The sequence below is a fragment of the Apteryx rowi genome, unplaced genomic scaffold, assembly GCF_003343035.1.
Source record: "Apteryx rowi isolate R43461 unplaced genomic scaffold, aptRow1 scaffold_158, whole genome shotgun sequence".
Lineage (NCBI taxonomy): Eukaryota > Metazoa > Chordata > Aves > Apterygiformes > Apterygidae > Apteryx > Apteryx rowi.
This window is the reverse complement of record NW_020447841.1, coordinates 355,233-380,873: the sequence shown is the minus strand read 5'-3', so window position 1 is coordinate 380,873 and position 25,641 is coordinate 355,233. Positions and strand designations below refer to the sequence as shown.

Below are 25,641 nucleotides of genomic sequence, written 5' to 3'. Positions count from 1 at the left end.
TCTTTCATGTTCATACATTGAACCTGCACAGACTTGGTATTAGAAGCGTATTTCCGATCTGTAAGAGCGAGCCTCACACACTAGCACAGGTTTCTATCGCCTGCTGTTTCTCCCGTTGTTAAGGCTACTGACATAGAAGAGGAAAAGGGGGATATTTAAGCAGCAAGCCTTATCACTTGGGCAGTTTTTGACCTCTACAAAACCCCCAGCCTTACATTAGGGGGCACAGAAAGAAGGAGACTGAGGAGACTTATTCCATTCTTTCCTGCTTGAGAAGCCTCCTTGTGTAAAATCACCTGAAGTAAGACTTACGGTACTGCACTTCATTGCTAAATCTGGTTTCCTGACTGATTCACTGAAGATGCTGATTGCTGTAAGTGGATGAGAGCAAGGAAATACAGAAAAAGCCACACCTAGTAAGGCTTTAACAATGCATAGCAGATTCGTGCTAATTCTAGCAACATTTTTTTTCTCAAAAACTGAGTCAAGTCTACTCCATAAATGAATGGGAGGATTCTTAAAGACACAGATGATGCTGAAAATGTTGTTGATTCAGCAAATGAAACATGCTGATCCACAAAGCAATGACCAACACAACAGACAGATCAATGAAGGCCAAACAACACAGAATATTGTTATTTTTTATTTATTTTTCCAGATGTTTATCCAAGCTTTTCAGCAAGTTCACAAAAAGTCTAGCTTTGAATCTGAATGATTTGGTATTACTTTTAGCACAGTGGATTACATACACAGATGAATAAATGCTCAACTGTAAGTTCGCACTTTAAGGATCTTTGGAAAATTGTGCATTAATGGGGTCCAGTAAATAGAGATTTACTGCATTCCTTCAGTTAAAATTCTGACAAAGTAAACTTAAGCTTTCAGATATGTTCGTCATATTGCTATTTTTCTCATGTTTTGTGGTTCTCATAAACCACAGAAACTAGCCTAGGTTTGATTGTTCATTTTAACTGCATATATCATACAGTAGGAAAGAAGGAGCTGGAAGTCTCATTCCCATCAAATTGGCCAAAATAGGTATTATCATATAACAGGAGATACTAGAATTAATTCTAGTTTATTAGATTACAGCTCTTGTGGCTAACTTAAGTTGCTTCAATAAATATTTGATTTGATATAAAATTATTTAAACCAATTCTATCTTTTGTTTTAGTATTCATATCTAATCTTCCTTTAGAAGAGAAGAATTCACTCACAGCCATGTCTTTCCTCCTAAGATCCCATTTTTACTGCTTAAATCCAGAATACATTCTTCTGAGAACTATCAGAAAGGGTTCCGTAAAATACTGGGTGGGTCAAAAAGTGCAGGAGGGCTTTGAAATAACAAAGATGTTCATTATGTTTAAGAAAAAATGCCTTTTTTCTAATCTGAAAATTGATAGGCTTGCAGACTTTATCTCAAACACAAGCAATATAGCTTCTCAACTTTTCTACCTAAATTTTTGCTAAATAGTGCCAATGGTATGAGAGAGATGAACACCTCATCAGGTAATATGAGACTGAAACCACCAGTTCATTTTTACCTATGCTAGTGAAAAGTTGGTGAAACACCAGTTAACTTAGCACAACCAATGGTTGGTTTGGACTTTTTATATCCTCAAAGTCTTTTCTTACAAAGCTTCTGGAACAGTTGGACCTTAACAATAAAGCAGTCCTCTATCCAAAATTCTTAAGACTGAGGTAAAGGACACATTTTTGGTTAAAAATGTGAATTATGAAGAATGGCCTTCCTTTTTAAGTGTTTTGCAATTGCTAGCCTTCGACAGCATCATGGTAATTACTGAAAAGATAAAAAAAAAAATTTTGGGTACACTTGTATCACGGGCAATCAAAAATATAAAGCTAATACTGTGTTCATGGGGCGGTAACTACAACACTGAATCAAACACTGCTATAAAATGTAAGATTCCAGGGATCTGCTGATGAAGCTTGTTAAGATTTTTTTCCTTTTGAAGATACTAGAGATTGTTTCTATAAGATTTTGAATATTATGAGAAATGTTTTTCATTAGCCCTCCTCTTCCCTCCTTAGTCACAAGAGTTACCTTTTTCTTGAATATGTGTGTGTGCGGCATTGATTTTTACCTGAAGAAATGCAGATTTGAGGCTGTCCCAGTATAAGGAACCATGTCTGTTTTCAGTCATCTAAGGTTGCTGAGTTACAGTTTTACTGTTCACATAAAACCAAATCTCTCCACATCTGCTATAAGTCTTGGTTCGCATACAAAAGCCCAATACAATGCCTCCACAGAGAGRAGGCAGCCTCAGACCTCTGGAGCTGTTTACTGCTCTCAAATAATGTAGCCAGAGTCACGGGGGACACGTCAGAGGACAGAACATGACCCCTTTTCAGCAGATTTGAAATAAGGCCTCTGATTTTGATTGCAGCTTAATTTCCAGTCAAGAACTTCACTACAAGACACAAGCTAAAATTTTGTCTATAAGCTAGCTAAAAATATCTGTGATTTCTACAGTCAAATTATTTGCATATTTTTTAATAATTAAGCTTCAATGCACAAAATCTATCTATATTCCTTAGGTGGATATTCCACAGAAAAGCACTAATTTTAGTAAATATCCCAAGTGTCAGAAAGGCTAGGGAAATACTGCCAATCAATTAATTTGATGTGATTCCATTGCATAAGTAGATAGAGGTGATATAGTGAATAATTTCAAATTAAATGTTTTTTCAGTATCACTGTATCAACTCATACAATTCATTTAGTTCCTTACATTTAGCAGAAGTAGGGTACATTTTCCATATGCCATTTATAAACAACATACACAGTTAATTTTATTCCTTACTGGAAAGTACCCTGGTCTATTTACAAATTAATTTGGGAAGTGACACCATGAGAGTTAGCTGTATCTGGTGCGCCTGACACACAGCATGAAAGGAAGGATGAACAGGCAGGATTCTGCATTTGGCATTTCAGAATTAGGGGAGGTAATGTTTCCAGTTATATACATTTAAAATAATTTCTGAGAAGACATGCTGAACTTAAGCATTTAGCTAAATACATCTATAGCCCTGTATTATTCTATCAGTTGTTTTCCACAGCATCATTCATTCTTTTGTTAAAAGTTTGCTCCTTAGTAGTATTTATCTTACTTGGAAAAATTATAGGTCTAGGAAAGAGCTTTATTTTGTTATACTAATTTATATAACTACTTCCTTGTGCGGTGGTACTAAAGCAGTAGAACTTTTTCATAACAGAAAGGAAAGTTCATTAGAAAAACACTGAAAGTGTACAACTGGAAATAAAAACAAAGCATAAAAACATAGCATTTAATACTAGATGAGCTTTCAACTGAAAATATAATAGAAAGAAAAAAACTCCCAGACCCTGCCATATTACTATCAGACCAACTTGAAAGGCACTGAGAATTGAACTGCACAACTCATATCCATACCTGTGAGAGTAACAACCATAATCAGATACAATCATCCAAGGCAGAATATGGCACTATGTAGTCCATTAGGCATTTCTGGTACATATGGCAGTCTTATATGTTCTTAGGATAAACTGGAAATGTTATCTAAATATACAAAGGTTCAAAACAGGCAAAATATTTCTGTGAAAAAAATTCAATTAACACCATATGAAGACAAGCAGTTCTGAAACAAGGCATGACATATAGGACATTTTTGGCACAGGAAAATGTTATCACATCTAAACAGACACTTTTAAAATTAATCCAGTAGACACATAAAGGAGTAGTGGTGGCAGAGGCAATGGGATAGGGGTGAATATCAAATACTTGGTTTTGAGCTTACTAGCTGAAGTCTGTGTTTCATAAATCAGACAAAAACTGAAGCAATCAAACCCATTTCGGAGGCAAGAAAGCACCTATTGAGATGATCCAACCTACTTCCAGGAATTCTTGGGGGCTGACACATGCAGACCGAAGAATCTGTCCGGTATCACCTCAATGCCCGAGGTTGTCTAAAGCTTTCCATTAGCAAACGCTGCCTCCTGGAACTGAGGGACAAATGTTTTGAAATATGCCCTAGTGAAAAGAGAAAGTTCATGGTTAGGAAAGAATAAACTTAGAACATGGTGGGTGTATGCACGTAGCTATGATTTTACAAAGAGAAGCATAAAGTTATCGTGTTCAGTCCATTGTTAGTTCTCAAAAATGGGTAGTTTTTTTTGTGAGTTTTTAATACACAGCAGATCTGTATACTTCAGCCTTCTAGATCCAGTAGTATTACTTGTACTGGTGTTCTCACCACAAAGAGCATGTCACGCTGCTTAATGGGGTCAACATCAGTAACTTGACACTGAGAGAGGAATGGCCTGAACTACCTTCCATATTTTATCCAATGCAAAGTTGCAGAGATAAACAGTATTATATACGTATGGCACCAAAGGTCTAAAGACAGGCAAGTCAGTGGAACAGAAAAATCATCAGGGAAAGTCAGAATACTTGAAGGACATAAGCTCTTATTTACCTCCTTAGAGAAACCTTGATGTAATACAGAATCACTGTTGATGGCAGCYGTTTACAAAAGATGTAGCTAATTTTCTGTAGTGCGTAAATACTAACACTTTGGATGAACTCTAATTCCTATTATTAGACTCTGAAATTCAGAATGTTATTCTATACATTAAGACATGTTTTGTATATTTTGGATCTTAGTCTATCTCCTTAGCAAAGCATGGAGTGACTCATAAGTCCATAAAATGAGTTGATTCTAAGCATCCAACGTTGAGTTTGAACTGCACCTTTGAGTTTACTGCACTGCAAGATGCAGCTGTGTATTAAACAGATCTTATGTGTTCCAATGATATCATTTATTTGCAAGGTATATTAGAAGTTGCTTCAGAATTCTGTCCTGTGTTATCTTTGCCTACTCCTTTCTGTACACTGAACTTTCAACTTTCAGTTTCTCTACTTTTCTTTCTTTCCCTACTAAAAATCACTGGTCTTTGTAAATTTCTACGCAAGGAGAACACCCCCCGACTCCAACCATGCCAGAAAAATTAAAGTGAGAACAGTTGCAGCTACATTCATTATGGTACCAGTCTCTCTGCTAGTATACCTCCTCACACAAACATATGCTGACAATCTTCACAATCAATCAAGATATGTATTGCATAATTTGGGTAGAAGTTCTGGCAATTACTGAACATCARTTACACCTTCTCACACCTAAAAATGTTGTAAGATCACAAAAGAGGAAGTTCCCCTCCTCTTTGTGATGTTATGCCTAATAAATTAATTAAAAGATTGCTACAGTCAGCTTTTGTGCAAAATCTGTAAAGACACATGAGACGCTGTCCAAAGGTTAAGAGCATTTCCTGACTGGGGAATTGAGCCTAGAAATGGCTCAATTTTCCTAGAAATGGAAAAGAAATGAGGGACAACCAGTAAATGTGTTCCATAGCATACACAGATTCTGATATGTATTTATAGAATACACTTGGATTTATTGAATCAAAGTTCAAAAGCTAGCCCTCATAAATTATGCCCACAAAAGTGATTGTTCATACTGGCACATGTGCATACATAAACTAGCTAAGAAGGTATGTATATCATCTGATTCTCACAAGTGAATAAAATTTTTGTATTTGTGTTTTTATAGCATATGTTTGAAATTGTGGTCTATTACAGTATGTCCCAGTCAGCTCTGCATCATTCTGCTTCCTCATCAAACATCCCTTGCACACTGTCATCCACAGGATCTATCATCCTTTTATTTCTCCTTGCATTATCCATCCCAAAATTTAATTAAATTGCCTCTGCTTGCTTATTTTAAGTACCCTCTTTCTTCCCCTTTGATAGCTTCTCTGTAGACTCTTTCATGTCAGTGCTCTTCTTCTTAACTTGATAAATGTTACTTAGAACTTCCCTCTTACATTTTCCTAAACTGTAAAAAGTCTTAATTATTAAATTGAACATAAGCAGAAGTACTTTTCTGCATTTGGTTTCTTTTCTGAAACATCTTTCATAGCGTTTCTGTGCTTTGTATGAATACTACATTTATTGTGTTACATTTCAGTCACCTTTCTGTTAGGCAAATTCCAAAACCAAATGCTTCTGACACCACACACACACACACACACACACACACACACACACACACACACCATCTTTATCCACATCAGTATCCTTTCTTTTCACTGATCCCTTTAGTGCAGCTTGTATTCTTTGCTGCAATACTAAATCAAACTCCTCCTTACAATCTGATCAAATGTACTATTTCAAAGAGGATCTTATTTCACCGTTAGTTCATATAAACCTCTTGTAGATGTTCCATATGCTACAAAAATTATTTTAGTACTTCATAATTTGTAAATGCCTTTTTTTCTTTCTGTACTATAAAGTACATGCTTGAGTTTCTCCTTATCACTTGTGGTCTTGTCCAGAATGAGGTAAGTGTAATACCAAATATTCACCCAGAATATGTTCCTCTACTTTGCCTACCACCCCACACTTCCCAGTGTCTGAGATTAAAGAAATTATGGATCATCACACTCCTAGCTCTTGCTGAAAGAAAAAAAAAAAAAAAGACTCTGCAAAGGGATTCAAAGAAGAATATACTTGGTAGAACTGTATTAGCTATAGCATATTTAATAGACTGTAAAGGAAAGATGGGGAAGTAGGAGAAGGTAGGTTAAACTGCTTTGATATTAATGAACACCACATGTAGGGAGAGAATGGCCAGTGTTAGAAATTTTACAAAAGTAACATGATTTATTTTGAATCTCTGTATTAAGGAGTAGCTCAAGAAGGAGAGACATTACTTATTATTACAGCCTGTTCGGACTTTTTTTAATCAGATGCTTTTTCAATGGAAAAACATGTTTTTGCAAAGTTGAATATATTTTTATGGAAATGCTACTGACTTTGTAATGGGAAAAGAAGGAAAAGATGACGTGCCTTGGTTTGGGCTGACCTGCATAGAGACATTTTGGTTTGTAAGGCCCTGGTACATCACAGGAGTCAAAAAGTATAAGCATAATAGCAGAAGTAGTCTAGTCCAAGAACCCATGGCAAGAATGATGGGATAAATCATTAAAACTTCTGCTTCCAGGAGGCATTATGCTACTGTTGGCAGATGCACTACAGTGTCACATTAACTACATTTTTTCACATTTTTCAAGCAAACTTTTTTCAAATTTTTTTCTTTTCATCTGAAGTTTGGGATAAACCATATGTCAAAATATTTGAATTTCCTGTGAAATGGAAATTCTGACTTTTCTCTTAACTACAGAGATTATTAGTAGAGGAGGAACAGAAAAAGCACCTATTACTGGCTGACAGTGGACAAGTTTCATCTACCAACTGGCATCGAGTTTAATGAATATATTATTCCACGATAGGATAAACAGGACCATGAAATGGATTAATTATTTTACAATTATTTTATACAAAATAACTTTAAAAGAATTGTAAGCAAATTTTCTAAAGGACAAAACTTTTCTACAGAATAAATGGCATGGGCCTCTTTCACACGGAATACTATCCCTTTTATAAACTTTAAGTTTTAAAATGATAGAAACACTTAAACACTCTAGCATCCTGCACATACACACACAGAGCAACTCTGAATGTTAAACTTTCATATAAGTTTGTAAAACAAACTTTTGAAAAAGATTAATTTCTCACATCCTATACACCTAAACTTATCCATGTGAATTTATATGTCAAAAGAACTTTGACCTGTGCCATGTCACTGAACATAATGTAAAAATCTCTCAACATTTTGTTTCAGACACTTTGCTACATGATACCCTCAAACATCTCAGAAGTGCTTTGAAATTATTATTTTAACATCCACTAGGTCAGTTTTTCAGCTCTAGTCAAGAGTTATCAAAAATAATTCAGTAATTTAGGTACCTGTTGAATCACACTGAAGATGCAGAAAGCAAACTCTGCTGCTTGATATGTTGTATCACACTGAAGAGAGCAGTTTTTGATCAATGTTTTTTCTCCTTTCTGGGAAAAAAATGAGTTCCTTCCTTCTCCTGCTTTACTCTAGCCTGTTCTCAGTGGGTCTGTGTCACAGTGACCTTACACAAAACTAAGAACAACTGCATAAAATGCTCCTTCGAGTACGGAGAAACTGGTTTGTACAAAGTCCACAGATACTCTTCACACGAGTGTTGAGTACGACGGCTCTGCATCCCTCTCACAATGGTTTAGATCTTAGCTTAAACACAGTGTAAAGAGTTGCTTTCTTTTCAGCTTAGAGTGGGTGCCAATCTTCATACAGGCACATGTCTATCTCTTTGTTAAGTGTCTTACTGTAAGAATCTATTGTTTTTTGTCTACTTGTTTTTGTTCCCTCAAATGGTCATTTTCCAAGTTCAAGGTAGTAAGCTATAGGGTTTCTATGGAAATTTTTCTTCAGCACTCCAGAAAACAACACATTTCTCTGTGGTTAACCACTATATATACTTGATATGGCACATTGAATTTCAGGTGCTCAAGGACATATGCTGAGAGTAAAGCACTTATCTTTCCTTCACCTTATTATCCAGTGGTAAGAAAGTCTTGCTATTGCAAATGGTAAGCATCTAAAAGAAGGTAGAATTGGATCATTCTTTGTTTACGTGTTTTCAGTATAAAACACTGACTGTGGTACAAGGTCTCAAGAAGCCTATGTATATTGATACATGTCTAAATGCAAGGTGTGGGCTTAGGGTGCTTAAAACATACTGGACTCAGAATTCACATGCTTTTGTGAAATTTCATTCCAAGTGTAATGTTTTTCAGTATAACTCAGTGTTGGATTTTTAAAATGTAGTTGGTAGAAAATCTACATTGACCATCTGATAATACCTGTTGGTCTTTAGATTCCAATGCTGAAAATTCTCTCCAAAGATTTTAAACTATGTAGCTGTGATCTGCCATCAAATACCACTTTGTATATTTATTGTGAAAGCATTCTACCATTGTAATGCATTTATGTTCTCTTGCTATTGAATCTTTGCTTGATTAGTGGTACAGCTAAACTATTCAATAGTACCCTTATTACTGCCTGTTGTGTAACAGCGCTAAAAGAGTTGCATAGGTGTTTCCATTTCTCGTAAAACCTCGATGTGGGAAATTCTGAGCAGAACATCAAGATTCAAACTCTGTGAGGAAAAAGTTGTATAAAATGCCATACCAATCTCATTTCTGTTCTTTGCGTCTGGGACAAGGATATTCATCACAGAGTGATGAATCACCTTCCTAAGTCATTCACAAAACAAACTCCTCTTTTCAAGAGTGCTTTGATGCCAAGTTTTCCAGCACTCTCATCTCAAAATCATCCATGTTAGTCCTATTTGCAGTAGTTCCAAGTGCCTTTTCCATCAAGAGATGATTTGAGGAAAAGGAAGGGGATGAAATAATCCTGATGACCAATACCAAGTACAGATTTAGCTACAAAGCAACATGTCCACTGCCAGCACTGCGTATTCTATCTGTGCACATTCTTCACTGGCAAATAAAGCCCTTGAGCAAAAATCTTGATCTTTCCAAAGACAGACGGGCTGTTGTTACCTTCTCTTACCTTATCAAACATTTGTATTGTGTTCCTTCTCATCAAATGACAGCCTCAAGTTATTGTACTTGGATTTTTCCTACTACTGATTTTGAGAGCAAATTCTATTCTTAAATGTTGTCCATTATTTCAAAATTTTAACTCATCCTTTTCTGAAAGTTTTAGTATCTACTGTGACTACGTTTTAACATCTTTAAATTTTGAAAGTATTAGGTTCTGTTTCTAGCACATCCTTAATGTATTCAAAATTATATTAGCTAGTACATTTAATAAATACACCCCTTTTCCCCTAGTCTTAGCAAGGCCTATAGGAAAAAGTGGAGTTTTTTTCGTTAACCTTTTCAAACTAATATATCTGACTAGGGCAAGTACTCCTACAGTGATGGGGATCTCTGAACAGTTTTGCGTAACATTTTCCAGGCTTCTGGAGTAGGGTCTGTAGCTAAGACACCCTTCTCCTCAGCAATCCTCCGCTGTCTGAATTGTCCAGTACAATTTACAGTGAATATATGTTAGAATATTCTGCAACTGCTGTTAATTGCTTGGGGAAGGGGGTGAGGACTGAATCATACCCCCTTCAGCTGTACTGAATACAGCTGAGAATCTCAGGCATTTACCCCAACTACTGTACTGTTTAGACGATTTGTGTCTTTCTGATTTGCATCAGTTTGCATTTCTCCTTTCTCTCCTTCTGCACTATAAAGGAACTGTTGCAAGACATTTACAAGTTTCTTCAAATCCACAGAATCCTGACAAAAAAAATCCAGGCCAAAGATGACTGATTCTTCATAAATTAGTTAGAATAGCAGCGTTCTACCCTCTTCCAGTTAAATTAGGTGAAAACAGGAACTAAGGAGGTCGTAGGTCAGAGTAAAGGACGGCCTGAGGCTTCTTGATGTCTTTGACCTATTCCTCTCAGACTAGTATTATTATGCTGACACGTTGCAATAAAATCTTGTTATATAAATTATTTCAACAGCATAGCCATATTAGAATTATAAAAGAGCTTCTTCAAGCTTTATCAACATCACTTGATTATTCACTTTTTTCAGTACCAAGTATTTGCACGCAGTATATACACACGTGTAGTGTGCCTTTGTATTTTTATTTTCCTGTTGCAACTTGTTTTGACACAATGAAAACTTGTTTTGAAAATACTCAACGCCCACAACAATCCCTTTTCAGGTCCCAGGCAATAGGATTTGTCCTCTCCTGACTATACAGGCACAGTTAGCTGGCTGTTTTTTTGGAACCCTAATAATTAACCTTCTGTGTAGAAGATATATATCAGAACTCTCCAAATGATAGGATTTGCTGTTTGTTTATAACAGAGCAAAGCCAAAGATGCTAACATCTTTTTTTAATAAAACCTCCCTTCTTTTTAAATTCCATTTGTCAGGAGCTATTTTGCTAAACAGTATTGATGATGTTGAATTAAAGGAACTTAGAGTAACRAATTGTTATATTTATTGCACTAGTGGGTTTGTATTTAGGTCACATTTCCTAAGAGTGCTCATTAGATCTTTAACAGGTGGTTATATTCTTCCTGCTGTATCTCTATGGCTTGCATTTAACAATGACTCAGATTAAAAGAATTCAAAGCTACTGAAAAACCATTCTTTCCATACACTTCATACCAATATTCTAGGCATAGTTAGTTTTTTCATTGTAAACTCAGATCTGAGACATTTAAACATTTTTGTTATTTTTACTATATATAATACATTAAAAACATATTTTAATTGGACGAACCATGTTATGGTGTCTATTTATTTGCAAGCACTTCACAGCATTCCTCACAAGGCTAAAGATACATTAGCACTCATGATAGAAGGAACAATAAAGTCTCCTTGTTTTCTTGCAACAGTGGGGTAATAGATGATTAATTTGATGCTAGACATTTTATGACACAGCTATTAGGAGAAAATGACTGTTAAAACAAATTATCTTACTCTGCAGCTCTAAGATACTAAAACATTTTAAGTGATAACTATTTCTCAGCAGAATGACTTTTGGATGCATAGTTTGAATCACAGTATAACAGGCAGACCCACAAAATGGATACCTTCCAAATGGCAAAGACTCAGAAACTAATAAAAATCAGGCCTATTATGGCTAAGCTAGACATTCAAAAGGCAACAGAAATTCTAAACCATAATTTGAAAATCACAAAAACTGTTATCCATGCATGGCAGCAGAACAATAAAGGTACCTTCCAGGATTCCTTTATCACTTCAAATGTACATATGGATACTTGGAATGTGTTCATGTTTCTGAATTAAGCTTCTCGATGGTATGCTTTTCGGGATGTGGTTTATAATTTCCTTACTAGGCAGCTTTATCTATAGCAAATATTTTGCTTTTATGTGAAACATGATGTCTATAGTTCTCCATTTTAGACATCTCCAAAATTGGCAATGTAAAGCACACATTCAAAGTGTTTATACAACAGCAAAACAATAGTTCTTAAATTACACTACTGTAACTAGCTAAACACTCAAATGTACAAAAGATTCAGTGCACAATGCCATTATGCTGCCAGCAATTTTTTCCAGGTGCCAAATAGATTCATCAAATAATCCCTCTTCCTGCTCTAATATTTCTACCTTTCTACCTTTTCTCCCTCCCAGTCCACTTCCTTTCACTGTGATTTACCTACAGAGTCTAGTAAACTTCCTACGTCCACTTCTACCTGTCAGTCTATAGAAAGGCACTGTGCAAGTCAGTTTGATGGGCATGACAGTAATCAAGCATCAATAGAGTTAGGGGTCTGCAGTAGGCAGCTGTCGAAATACACTTTTAAAAAAGTATTATTGCCTTCAGCTCATTTCATAATATTGCACGACAGAAAATAGTCTTCAAAATTACAAACAAAACAAAACGTGCTACCAAAACTGTAACAGGAAATAAAAGTACTAGAACTGAAACTAAACACATCTGAAGTCTAAACTTTAAATTTCACTCACTTCAGAAAGCTGTTTTCTGTATTTTACTAAGAACGCCTTTTTCCCCCAGAACTTCTTGTTGGAGTTATTACAAGTTCTAATTCAAGTCACATAGAAAGGTGCAAGAAATAGTTATATTTAGACACATTTTTCAATGGTTTGCTGATTACAGAAATAACAGGTGGCTTTACTCCATATGAAGCAATCAGAAATAAGAATTAAATTTTAATTTGGTAATACATTCCATTTGGGTCTCTGTTCCAAGAACTAAGATATTGATTCATTTTTATAAATAAAGCCAAGAATTCAACATAGCTCTGCTGTAAAAATTAAGATGACTTTGCTTCCTAACTTACCATAAAGCAAAACGAATCTCAACAACCTGTTCAAATAACAAAACAACCATAAATATAATAAAGTAACTAAAGAAAAAATATGAAGGAAAGGGGTTCTAGGGAACTGAGATGGAGTCAAGACTGTAGATCATGATGCACATTGACAAACAACATTTATGTTAAAGAAACAGCATAAATAGGGCCACTGCTTTCCCGAAGATGATAATTTTGGTTCCAAGAAAATACATGTTCCCCAAGGCATGGGCCTTCACTGACAATTGCAGAAGTAACAGCTGCTGGACATAATTAACGTCCACAGATCACGGCCAGATTGAAAGCAGTAACTACAAAAGAAACCTTTTTGAATCATCTGGAAATCAAGATTTTGGGATTTACTCTCCTGTAGATTTTTGATATAGTTATTTGTGAATTTACAAAAGTATATTGCACAAAATACCCTACAGACACAGTGACTCTAAGTGTCCCAAAACATACATAGCAGAACAAACATCTATTTTGAAAGGTTTATCAATGCCTTCTGCTTGCCAGTTCAAGGGATATTTCACTTCCTTCACCTTCTCCACAATGTACATAAATAGACTTGCTTCATCAGATGAAGGCTTGCGGTCTTAGATCATAGCAATTTTGTTTCTGCTTTTTCAACTTCCATTTTCCCCCCAGGGATTACTCAGTGCCTGGGGTACCAAGCGTCTGCAGCGACGGCAGGCACTGGAAGCTATCTGTCACAACACCATCGTTCCATTTCCTTGCCAGTGGATCATGAGAAGGATATTCCAAGGTCATCATGGAAAAATTCAGTCTTTGTATAGTCTTTTTAAATACAACGCTAACTCACAAGAAATTTCCAGTCCTATGAGCTGCACTGTGACAAGCCTGCTCTATTTTTCCTATTTGCTGAAGTGCCATAACCATATTTTTCCACTTCAGGTAAAGGTTAACTTCTTAAAGAGATACTGTTTATTCAAGACATTTCTTATTTCCTCCTACCTAGGCTACATAAGTGCACACTGAACTGTACTACTGCAGAGCAGTAAATTATTTAGTGGATTTGAAGGAGAGAGTTGATGCCAGACAAGAAGCAACTAAGAATCTTTTCTAAGTATAAAAGGCAGGGCAATAAATGAGGTGAAATGAGGGGGGAAAGTAGGGACAATATAAGTGGTAGGAGAAAGCACAAAAGACTGGACAAGAACCCATTCAGAAGCAAGGCTTGTAAGGAAAGAAGACAAGCGCAGAGMTTCAAGAAGAGAGGAGATCAGAGAAGTAATAATAGAATTTGAACGATCTTTAAAACATTATTGAATCCCTTAATCGTACTTCAGAGGCTGGAAAAACTTATCATCCTCCCCAAAAATGAAAAGTTTCACCACAGATGCATCCATAATGAGTCTGAAAACCAGCATCCCTGAAAACCAAGTTTGCTCACAGGTGAAAGTAGCAATTTCATCATGCCATACACTTTGCTTTGCCAGATCGCTTATCGAAGGGGCCAAAGGCAACATACCAAAACAGAAGAGTCCTGTTTGGATATTCATTAGGACAAACCAGTCAGAAGGAAAGGAATGAGATGCCATACATCTGTGATTATATAAGACACATTGAAGAAGTTCCTTCTCTTCTCTATTTGCAAGATATGTGTTTGCAAGTAAGGGGAAATTCTCAAAAGGTCAGAGATGTCTCCAAATGAGGAAAACCAGACAGGAACAAACTCTGAAAACTTATATGTAAAAACAGAGTAACACAGATAAAAAATGAGTTTGAGGAACAATTTGATAAATGTATAAAAACTACTAACACACACTTACTAATTTAGCATTGGTTAAGAAACAAAATGCCATGACTGCCAGCTAACTCTCCCTCCCCCAAACTTGTCAAACAGTACCAAAGCCAAACAAAAAATAAAAGAAATGCCCAGAAGTAATAAAGCCGTAAAGAAAAACTAAAATCATTTTTGCATGACCTTCACCATGGAGGTGCTTCAAGAGTTTGCCATACCAGAACCCTTCTTTAAAATGGACTTACTGAAAGGTCTGACTAAAGTAGAAATGTCAGCCAAAAAGGTAAAGAACAAATCAACAAGATACACACTAACAAATCAGCTGGCCCAGATGACTTAAATGCCCAAAAGTTCTAAAGAAACTCAACTGTGAAAAGTTAAACTCTCAAATAGCCTGTAACCTCTTGCTTAAAACAGGCAGGTACCAGAGAAATATGATGTCAATTAGGAAAAAAAGAAAGAAAAAAAAAGAGAGGGAGGAAAAAGGGACAGGCAGACCAGTAAACATCCATACTTTACAAATTGGTAGAAACTATAGTAAGAAAAGGAGTTAGTGGACTTGAATAAATAAGACATATTGGGGAGGAGTCAGCATGGCTTTTGTAATGAAAACTCATTCTTCACAAATCTCTTATTATTTTCTGAAGGTACAAAAAAACACGTGGACAAGAAAGATCCTAGTGACACACTGCTTGGCTTTCCACAGGCATTTGGAAAAGCTTTTCAAAGGTTTTTTAAAAAATTGAGTTGCTGTAATAGGAGAAAAGGTCCATGACTGGTAGGTCAAGGTATCAAAAAAAGATAGGAATGAACCATGAATGTAAACAGGGGGAAATCACCAGCAGGAATTGCACAGAAATCGTATTTTGACCTGTGTTGTTCAACATATTCCTACACGATCTGCAAAAGGGAGCAAAAGAAGATGGCAAAGTTTGCTAATAATAACGATTTAGTCAAGGAAGGAAAATGAGAGCCAATTATGAGGAACTGTAGACAGTCATTACAATACTGAGAGATTGCCTGATGAAATAGCAGGTGAAAAGTCAATATTGACAAAAATAAAAGGGAGGTATGTGACACAAACATCTTAATTTTACATACACAAAAAACATGGGCTCTGAAAGACTGATATTAAGGAAATCTTGATGTTAAAAYGTCAGTGTACAGCAGAAGGCAGAAAAGCAAACCAAACATTATTAGAAGCAGAATAAAGCGTTAACCAGACAATACCACTATGTCACCATATAAATACATGGTGAACATATCATGAAAATCATGCAGAGCTCCTTACCTCAGAAAGAATATGATAGAAACGGTAAAGGCATAAAGAAGTGGGACAAGGGTGATCTGAAATATGGAAAGCCTTCTTTAGAAGGAGGGAGTGAACAGACTATGAGAAAGGGTGACAGAGGAGATGTGAAAAGGTCTATAAAATCATAAACATTATGGAGGAGATGAGAAGGGATTTATTGTTTGCTGTCTCTTCTAATACAAGAGCTAGGGGGCAACAACTGGAGCTATCAGGAGTTAGAAATGTAAAAAGACAACAAAGCTAGTTCTTCACACAATATATAGTTCATCTGTGCAATCCCTTGCCACAAAAAAGGTTAAAAATGTACTCGAGTTCAAAAACAATTAGTCAAACAGAAGAAAAGCCAATCAGTGCTATTTAGTATAAACATACCAATTCTAGACGTAGCAATTCCTGAAGATGGTAGAATATGCCAGGAAAATATCATTACATGCTTGTCCATGCTCTTCCATAGGCATCAGCTACTGACTATTGATAGAGACACGGTACTGGGCTAAATGCTCAGTTGGACCTAGTATGACTGTTCTTTGTGTTTAACAGAAAGAACTGTAAATATTCCTGAAGACAAGACAATGTGGCCTACCTACTGTCTTTACTTAACTGCTTGTTTTGTAATTGATCAAGTCACAGTATTAGATCTGGGCTAAAACTCAGCTCCTTCCAAATGCATAGCTTTCTCTCCATCCTTCTCTCAAAAGCAAAGGAGGATATTTTTTGTATCAGGTCTCAGCTATAACACCATGCTCTAATACAGATTTAGCAACTTTGATAAATGCATAATGGAGTTCTCTAAAGAAGCCAGACCAGCCAGTGGATCACAGTATTTTTAGAACAACACCTAATCCTGGTCATCTAAGAAACACCTACATTAAATTCTAGTCGTTAATACTATAAAGCAGCTGTTTACCAGCAAAGTGCTGTCATATTCCACTTCTACCAAACTCCTCCAACCTATTCTGTGCATTTCTCTTGTCAATGTATGACAGAATCCTTTTTTGCAGAAAGAATATTTACTATATACTTAAATATACATATGAACAGATCACCCTCCTATATAATGTCTATATAAACACACACACAAAATATTAGCCCAACAGATACTTCATTTTTGCGCACTTCTATAGCACCTACATTCTTCATCTTTAAATACTTGTTTTTCTTTTCCCATAGTCAAAGCTTTAATGAGAAGTGACCAGAAACAAGTACCCCAGCCATTCTGTCTTGGCTGAAATCCATATAATGCATGACAGCACTGAAGATCCCTGGCAGGCACCTGTCAGAAACTAACATACCATATCTTAAGAGTCAGGCTTAATTATCGAAGGAGACATTTAAAGAAAAGAACATGAAAAATATGACTCAATAAGTGTGACTTTATCATGTATATTCACTCTACAGTGTACTATATGTACAAGTACAATGTAAACACCATTCTGTGAAAATTCTGATTAAAAGCTATATTTATTAATTAGTATTTTGTCCATTATATCTTACAATCAAAAATATTTTGTTATTAAAGCTTCCCATTAAATCAACTACAGAATGTACTACAAGGACAAATGCAATACTTAAATATTTTAACAAAACATATTCTCTCCATTTACCTTTCTACTTTGGTTTATAATTCTGATCAGAGGACACTCCCACAGAAAATGAGAGTTTTGATTTAATGATCTATAAAATCAAATTAGCTTCTTCATAAACTTCACATGGCTGGGTCATCATATCTCTTCTCGCTACGGCTGTCATGGCGTATTGGCCCTTTCGTGTTCTGAAAAAGAGTCTACCTGGGGCACCAAAACGCCTGCCCTACTTGATTGCAGGCAAGGAAATCACTTTTGTACAGTTTCTGATACAAGAGTCTATTGAGAACCAAAGAGCTTAAAAAGTGACCCAGCTCAGCACCCGACCCCTTAGTTTTTGCTTTTCCCTGAGGAGAATCCTTTGAACCTTCTGAATGCTCAGAAACCACTGAACACACAGTAGTGTAGGGAAGGATGATGTCCCTAGGGTTTGGGCTTCTTTTTCCTACTCTTGTTTTTCTAAACTTCATTCTAATTATATGGTAATGTTGTAAGAGAGCCGAAGACAGAAAGTCAAGAGAAGAGCTTTCTGGGGAGAATGTGTGTGAATGCAAACAAGCTAATTCTTGGAAATTTATCATTAAAAGATCCCTAATGTACATGAAACAATCGTGTAATACATTCAAATAGAATTTTTAACTTTTATGAAGAGGTAGGGAAAATACTGTAATACAAATCAAATTATAAGAAATAATTATTACATTATTTAAACCTACCAAGGTGAGGAGATTGCAAAAAAGGTGCAATGTTCTTCTGTAAACTTTTTAATGAGATACAAGGTAGCATAGACAGAAAACAAAAGTTTTGAGGAACTAGAGAAACTTGTTATTTTAAAAGAATGCAAAACATCTCAATGGATGTTCTGCCCTAAATGTGGAAGAACTCTGACTTGAAAATAAAAGGTGGATGAGTTGAAAAACTGGCTGATGTCAATATAAAAAAATCCATTAGGGCACTCATATCAAAATATACTGAATGTAACAGCAAATCACTGACATATTACCCTGAGTATCTCTAAATAGCAACACAATGATGGGGCTCCAGAGCCTGAAGTTCTCCGCTTTTTTTCAAATATCCTTTTATTAGAACAACAGATATATTTCCTCTCCTGAAGAAGGAGCATTAAAGCTTAAAGCAGTAATTTCAGCCAAACAGCAACTAGCACCTTTGCATGATACACATCCTCTCTTTTTATGATATTGAAGGAAAAGGTATTGATGAGGCTGAAAGTGCTACAGCCCAGTGCACCAGCCTGACACTTCCTAATCTCCGCATGGTTGCTTTGAGCATGAACTGCTGCTGCAGCAGCAGTGGTGAGATATATGTAGCTCACACATGATGTGTTTGCTTCTAATCTTAAGCTGCACTTAACCTTATGGCAGAGCAACAGCCAATATACAGTTGAGAGCGCTTGAGCCCTTCTAAGCTTTCACCTTTACAGAGCACTGAGTGATATGTAAAATTAACAGCACATTCAGCAAACATCAGTGAATGGCCAGTGTTATTCAGCAATGTTATTCAGAAACAAGCTTTACCAGCCAACCTGATAAAATGAATATGAACCCCAAGAATGACTTTTTTATTGTGACACCCATTCTCCATCCTTTTGCTATTTTTAATGATAGGTAGGTGGATGTATGTGGGATAAAAGAGTAAATCAAGTCCTAACTTGCACTCCCTGAGGTATGACCAAAGCCTACAGAGTAGCACTGGGTCAGACAGAAATTGGCCAGAGTGCATCTAACAACTGAATTTAATTTGTATAAACAAACGAGCTTTATTTACAGTATTCCTTCAGAAAATCCCAGGCTTAGTCTCTGCATATTCTTTAGAGACTATATTTATGTACACTTGAATGCCTATTTAAGCAAAAAAACAAGAGAGCTTTCCCATGGAAAGCACACAGAGATGTTTTACTTCACACGTACACCACAAACACGGCTGCTAACTTTCCATAATTTACTATATTTTCTTAGGTTTGCTATTGTATTTTAAGACAAAATCTTTTGGAGAAGCTGCTTACATGCAGCCACAGGCATATAAATAAATGACCTATGAGGACAAAGCCTGAGATGTGAACTGAGAGGAAATGGCATCTTGGCAGCTTGTAAGAAAATTTTTAATCATTTTGTTTTTGCTGTTTCTAGCCAGAGGAACAGGTTAAAATTTTGTGTTTAGCTGAGAAACAAGAAATCTGGAGGCATTTGGACCACGTTGTTTAACCTGAACTTGATTCATCTCTTAGAATTAAATCAAGCCGGAAGACAATCCCATGTCTAAGACAACAGCAAGCTTCAATTACCAGATGCTATCTTTCAACGACAAATCTACCTCAGCAGGCCTCAAAGAAACCTGGTGATTTTAAAAACTGCTTAAGAGGACACAGAGAACACAACGAGAAACTGAATTACACAGAATTTATCAGACAGGCATGAACTGCTCCAATGATTTCAGAAAGAACATGAGCAGTTTTTCTCTGTTACCGAAAAAGATTCTGCTAAAGTGATATTCTGATTTGAGAATTTGCCTTTTAGATTAAGGTGATGTGTGTGTAAGTGTGATTGCATATAATCTACATCTATATGTATGTATTTTAGGGGAGTAATTTTGCTCCTACTTATAATTACTACTGATTGTAGTAGTGATTGCAGGCTACCACAAAGGGTTAAGTCCTCACTTCAAAAGAGATGCCTAACTTTGCTCTGGGGCCATGGAGTTAAGCAAAGATACCAAGAATTTTGAGTTTAGTCCTTGAGTTGAAGGAATCGGGTGGGCTCACCTGTCTGAACAAAAACTGGGAGAAGCCTGGGTTCAGACCCAAAGTCCCTTTGGCAAGAACATACAACAGCYTGGCCCGTGAATACGCAGGTTGTGTTCAACAGCTGCAAATACAGGCAGGGCTCGCCAAAACTGAGGATGAGAAAATCTCAGAGGGATGGTATTCTGAAATTCATGGTGGTTCTACATCCTAAGAGCTATGTGGGAATACATGCCTCAATGCCTGGCTGAACAGCGAATGAGCCCAACTGGTACAAGAGCAAGCAAAAGCCATCCTTGATGGTGTCTTAAGCTATAGTGAAGAAGCTGGTGTAAACTGATCCCTCAGGTGTCTGAAAATAAGGGAGCAGAATTTGGTCAGACCCCAGAACTTCAGGTGGGAGATCCTGTGACCCTAGAACAGGAGAGCCAGAAAGATAGAGAGACTTTTTTTCCTCAAAGAATGCGAAGCAGCTGGGAAACTGGCTAAAAGGGAAAGAAACTACATATAAGCACTAACTAATAGATAGCATTTAAAAACACAAGAAAGTTGTCCTTGATTTATCCAGGGGTAAATTTACTTCAACTGACCAGAAATACATTGCTTCTAGAGGCTGCATCGTGTGTGTGTGTGCGTGGGTGTGTCTGTATTTTTTAATTGGGATGATTTAACTTGGTGCTTTAACTAATACACTTAGTTAGAACACTTTCCCATACATCTACACGTATTCTTATATACTTGACCMATAATGTGGACACAGCAAAAATAAAATAGAATGAAACAAAAAATTAGTTGGTTGTGTTGAAACACACTATTGTCTTCTAAGAAATGTTAGGAAACATATTTTAAACATTGATATTTACACAAGATGCTAAGTTGCATTAAAAATCTTTCTTTAAAATATGCTAGCATATATTATAACAACATAGTTTTCTTGATACAGATTTATTTATGGTACCTGTTCAGGAATCACTAGTTGTTCCTGCAAGCAAAGTGTTTTTAACTAGAACAACTTCTCTGTCTCTTTGCAGTTCAAAGATAGTTATTTCAGATACTGCAACACACTTTCTTTCCCGCTTCTCAACTTCTTTCTCACGTTACATATCCAGTCTAAAACTTAAATGCAAAAGCTCAAATATAGAAGTGAATAACCTCACAAAAATGTACATGTGATAGTAAGTGAACCCATTTAGTGCTTTTTAAAAGAACTGTTAAAATACTTCTAAATTTCAAGTGCAGGGCAGAGAAGTCCATTTGTATACGCCCACTCATAAATTAATGCACTTAGCAGACAGAACATAGGTACTTGTACGCTTTCAGCTGCAAAGTAAGTGCATTTTACAGTACAGTCCTAAAAGAAGCCACAGTGATGCTTCCAGCTACTGTTTAATATTTCTTTTTAAACAAAAGATGCATAATATTGTGTTAGAAAGAAGAAACAAGTCCACAAAAACAAAACATATTTGATCAAGAAATGGATCCTCTAGACAGGGTGTTATTAAAACCAAATACTAGCAAAAATATTTTTATTACAATAGATCAAAATCCAAATATTACTTCATGTTCTCCGTAAAATTTAAAGCATTATAAAATCTGCAAATGCTTCAGTCATTTGTTGTTTGCTTCCATCATTTCCAAATTACAATCACTCTATGACCATGCCATTCATTTGATTTTCTCAGCTTGAACTATTTCCATTTGACTCCCTTATTTATGCATCTCTGCTAATTTAATTTAATCTTCTGATTGTCATTCAAAACCTTCATTCCAATATGCCATGTTATTTATGCAATTTGATGCCTGTATTGCTGAACAACTGAAAATCAGCTTGCTTAAATTTATTGCTGTTCTAACATTTTTGGTTTGCAAAATCTAAATACAGCAGCAAGGCCTTTGCCCATATTGCTCCATTCAGGTGAAATCTGTTTTGCTTCATTAGAAGACAGGGTAATACACAGTATACAAAAGAAGCACTGCTGCCCGCATCAGCCTGCCCTTGCAACAGAATCACTGTGGGGAGTCTGCCCTGGCGTCTTTAACTAAAGGGGATAATTGGATTGAAGTAGTATCTCCCCATCTTGAAATGAGGGCTCACAGAAAAACAGGAGAGGAAATGGTCAGAAGCCAACAGAAAAAGCAGTTAAAAAAAAAAAAAGCAAGGGGTCTTTGGATTTCAGTTAACTTTCTCAAGCTCCAATAGGACTGCCTCCACGCTATGCTGACTGGCCACTGCTCTACCTCCTCCTGTTCTGCTGTGTCTTTCTACTACAGCCTTATTCCACAACTTTCAGGTTTTTCTTCCTTGCTCTCTCCACCTTGCATGCTTTCCTTCAGGGTCTCCTCTACACCCACACAATGCCATGGAATTACCATCACTGGCTGCTATCATGCAGATTACCCCTGCTGTGGGCTATCTTGTCTATTCAGATCGGAAGTGCTTTGGAGCAGAGATTGTCACTACTCTGCTTGCACAATGCCTAGCAGAGACTTGTTCTGATCAGTTCTTTGGCACTAATGTAAGTAAGCATGATTAATAAAGTATCTGTCTATACTCATATATGGGAATCCTAAGACTGTATTAGGACAAAACAGTTCCAGGTTTCATAATGTTGGAAATGTACAGATAAACGCATCAAATCTCTACCGACAGATGACCAGGTAACAAATGGACTTTTTAGTAGGAAATAGCAGCCTGACTTACTTTGCTCTCTTGGCCATTTCATTGCCATCCCAGCGTGGGCTGTAAGGGTAGTTCTTCTGGGCCTGGGAGTACAGTTGTCCGCTGTTAGTGAAGTGGTAGACTGACTGAAATGTTAGGGTTGGTTGGTCTCGAGGAAAGTACAGGGGTAGGTCAACTGAAAGAAAAGAAAACAGTCACAAAAATACACCATTCTGCTTTTCCCCATTTTTACTGGGAATATATCATTCCTTTCAATTGATTTAAAGGTGATGAAAAGGAGAAAATCATGATTAATTCTAATATATCCTTTGGTTTTTCCCTGTAAATAAGGATTTGATTATATTGCTGTATGTCCTGTTCTGCTTTATCATTTTTTTTGTAAAATATCTAATTAAATTTGTTTATATAGTGTATTTATATGTCAATCATAATGCTTATGCTGTGACTACTTTGTTACAGAAAAAAATAATGCAATAATATCTTTCTTTTATAGTGAAATTTTCCCTTTCAAAGAAAATCAAAATACATTCTGTTTATGCTTTCCATTCAAGAAACAAATTCTTCTTTATCAGCTTTAGCCAATTCTTTTTAGTGTCCCCATGGACATCAAAAGCGTTACCATTCTCATTTTACAGCTGGGTAAACTGAGACTTAAGGAGGTTAAATGATTTGATAAAGGATGCAGAAAGATTCAATTGCATGAGTTAGAACAGATCTCAACTTGCAGCTGAGACTGAAAATCAAGTGGACAAACAAAAAAAAGCCCCAAACCCAAAAACACACTACAAGGTCATTAACACCAGAAATGTCTCACTAAAAATAAATATCAGAACTTCTGTATAGTTCCCTTTGCTTATCACAGTCTCATGATCAGCTAGGTCTGCCAGAACAATAAAATAGCCTACAACAGTTAATGTGGTCAGAAACTATTTTTTAACCTAACTTTTTCACTGCTAGATTTATACTTAAGATTTTCTTGGCCCGCTTTTAATTTCAGGAAATTTCAGAAGTCTGTAGTTACCTTGAGTTACGACAACAGACTGCTGAATTATTTACTTTAAAGGTCTAAACTAGCACCAAGATTAACAGAAAAAATGCATTTTTCAAAGATGTAGATTTCACTTATAAAGCACCTACAATCAAACCCTTTGCTATTCCCCAAACTGCAATTCTTTAACCCTGCAAGATGGAAGAACATGCCAAATGGAACAGTATTTCCCTATAAATCTTAAAGCATTTTTCCCATTTGGCGTAGTAACGATTGAAATAAACTACTAAGACTATAATTCATTCACGTAAGCCTGGGATCTAAGTATTCTTTATTTGTCACTTCACAGACCTCTTTAAAGAGGAGTAAAGAATCCTAAGCTAATGAATAGGTTGTAATAGCCAAAGGAAGAATCAAAGCAGATTGCAAAATCGCTACAAACAACAGACCTTTAAGAGAAAGGAACATGACATCATTAAACCTGTCCTCATGCGGAGCAGAATCTCCCGTCTCATGCATTTGGTAATGCATTATATTTTCTACTTTTTAATACTTCATGGAACAGCAGTTCCAGCACCTCCTTTGAGATCTCTGCCCACAGACTGAAATATGAGTGTCAAAAAGATTTTCTTTTTCCAAATTCCATGCTATTATCCTTCGCTTTCCTTCATTTTTCAGTTTTTCTAACCAGGTCTGAATATTTAGATATGCTTTTGGCCAAACGATAGCTCCCTTTCCTCCAAATTACCCTGCAAGCTCTACAATTAAATATGTTTGTAGTAATGAAGTATACAAAAATTGACTATAATATCCCAGCTGTAGTCTCAAAATGAAGCAAATCRCTGAAGATCACAGCGTTTGCCCAGTTCTGTGATCCAGTGTCTGAGCTACGCGTTGGGATAATTCTGAAAGTACTGGTGACTCAACTCACATAGCAGCTTCCAGCAGATATTTAAACACTAACGACATGGGCAGAGCTCTGCTAATTTGAGGGCAGATCACTGCTGTAATAAAGGTTAGACAGCAAGATTGCTCTGTCAAATTCCTCTTTATAACGTGATTATTGAACAATGTCCTTGGAAAACACTGCCATATAGAAGCCATCTCTCAGTGAGCAAGCTGTCTCCTCCCCTCACAGATGCTACTTGTGTTCCACAGACTCTAAAGGACTTCACCATAGAAAGAAACATAAAGCAGGGAGATAGGCTCTCTGCTTTTGAGTTCTCAATACATTTTTGCTCCAGCTCTGAACATTTAAACTCTATTTCTTCAGGACATCATTTATCTTCCTTCTTAAGTTATCAATTCCTTGAAGGAAAACTACTCTGTATACTTGAATATTTTATCACTGTGTAAAAGAGTAACAAACTTCAGTAAAAAACTCCAGTAATAGTTTAGTCTKTGTATTTAACTTCTTTTTAAGAACTTCTGATTTTCATTAACTTTGCTTTGAAAATCTCTGTCTACATAAAGGGGGCAAGTAGCACCAGTTCTTTTCCTGATAATTAAAACAAAGTTTTGCATTTAGGAAAAAGCATCTAGTACTAGAAGCACTGTTTAAATGGACGCTGATAGCACTTCAGAGCAGCTTTCATTTGTTATGATAAGCCTTTCATGTTTTATAATATTTTTTCAACAAAGATATCACAGAAATATATCAGAAAACATTTCCTCCTTTTTTTATAAGCAAAACCCATATAGGAATTTTCAAGACTCAAGTTAT

General features: G+C 36.2%; 1 protein-coding gene across 4 annotated transcripts in view; it reads right to left on the bottom strand.

Moving 5' to 3' along the window:
* Nucleotides 1–627: 627 nt before the first annotated feature.
* Nucleotides 628–25,641, bottom strand: part of BABAM2 (BRISC and BRCA1 A complex member 2) — a 189,588-nt gene continuing 164,574 nt past the window's right edge. For 3 of the 4 annotated variants that reach the window (XM_026059471.1, XM_026059472.1, XM_026059470.1), the window contains exons 11-12: nucleotides 22,952–23,105; nucleotides 628–4,031 (exon numbers count right to left, since the gene is read on the bottom strand). In XM_026059471.1, the coding sequence (XP_025915256.1) occupies nucleotides 3,968–4,031; nucleotides 22,952–23,105 (218 nt within the window). In that variant the 3' untranslated portion in view covers nucleotides 628–3,967. The remainder of the gene's footprint in view (nucleotides 4,032–22,951; nucleotides 23,106–25,641) is intronic. The other variant, XM_026059469.1, reaches the window with a different exon arrangement.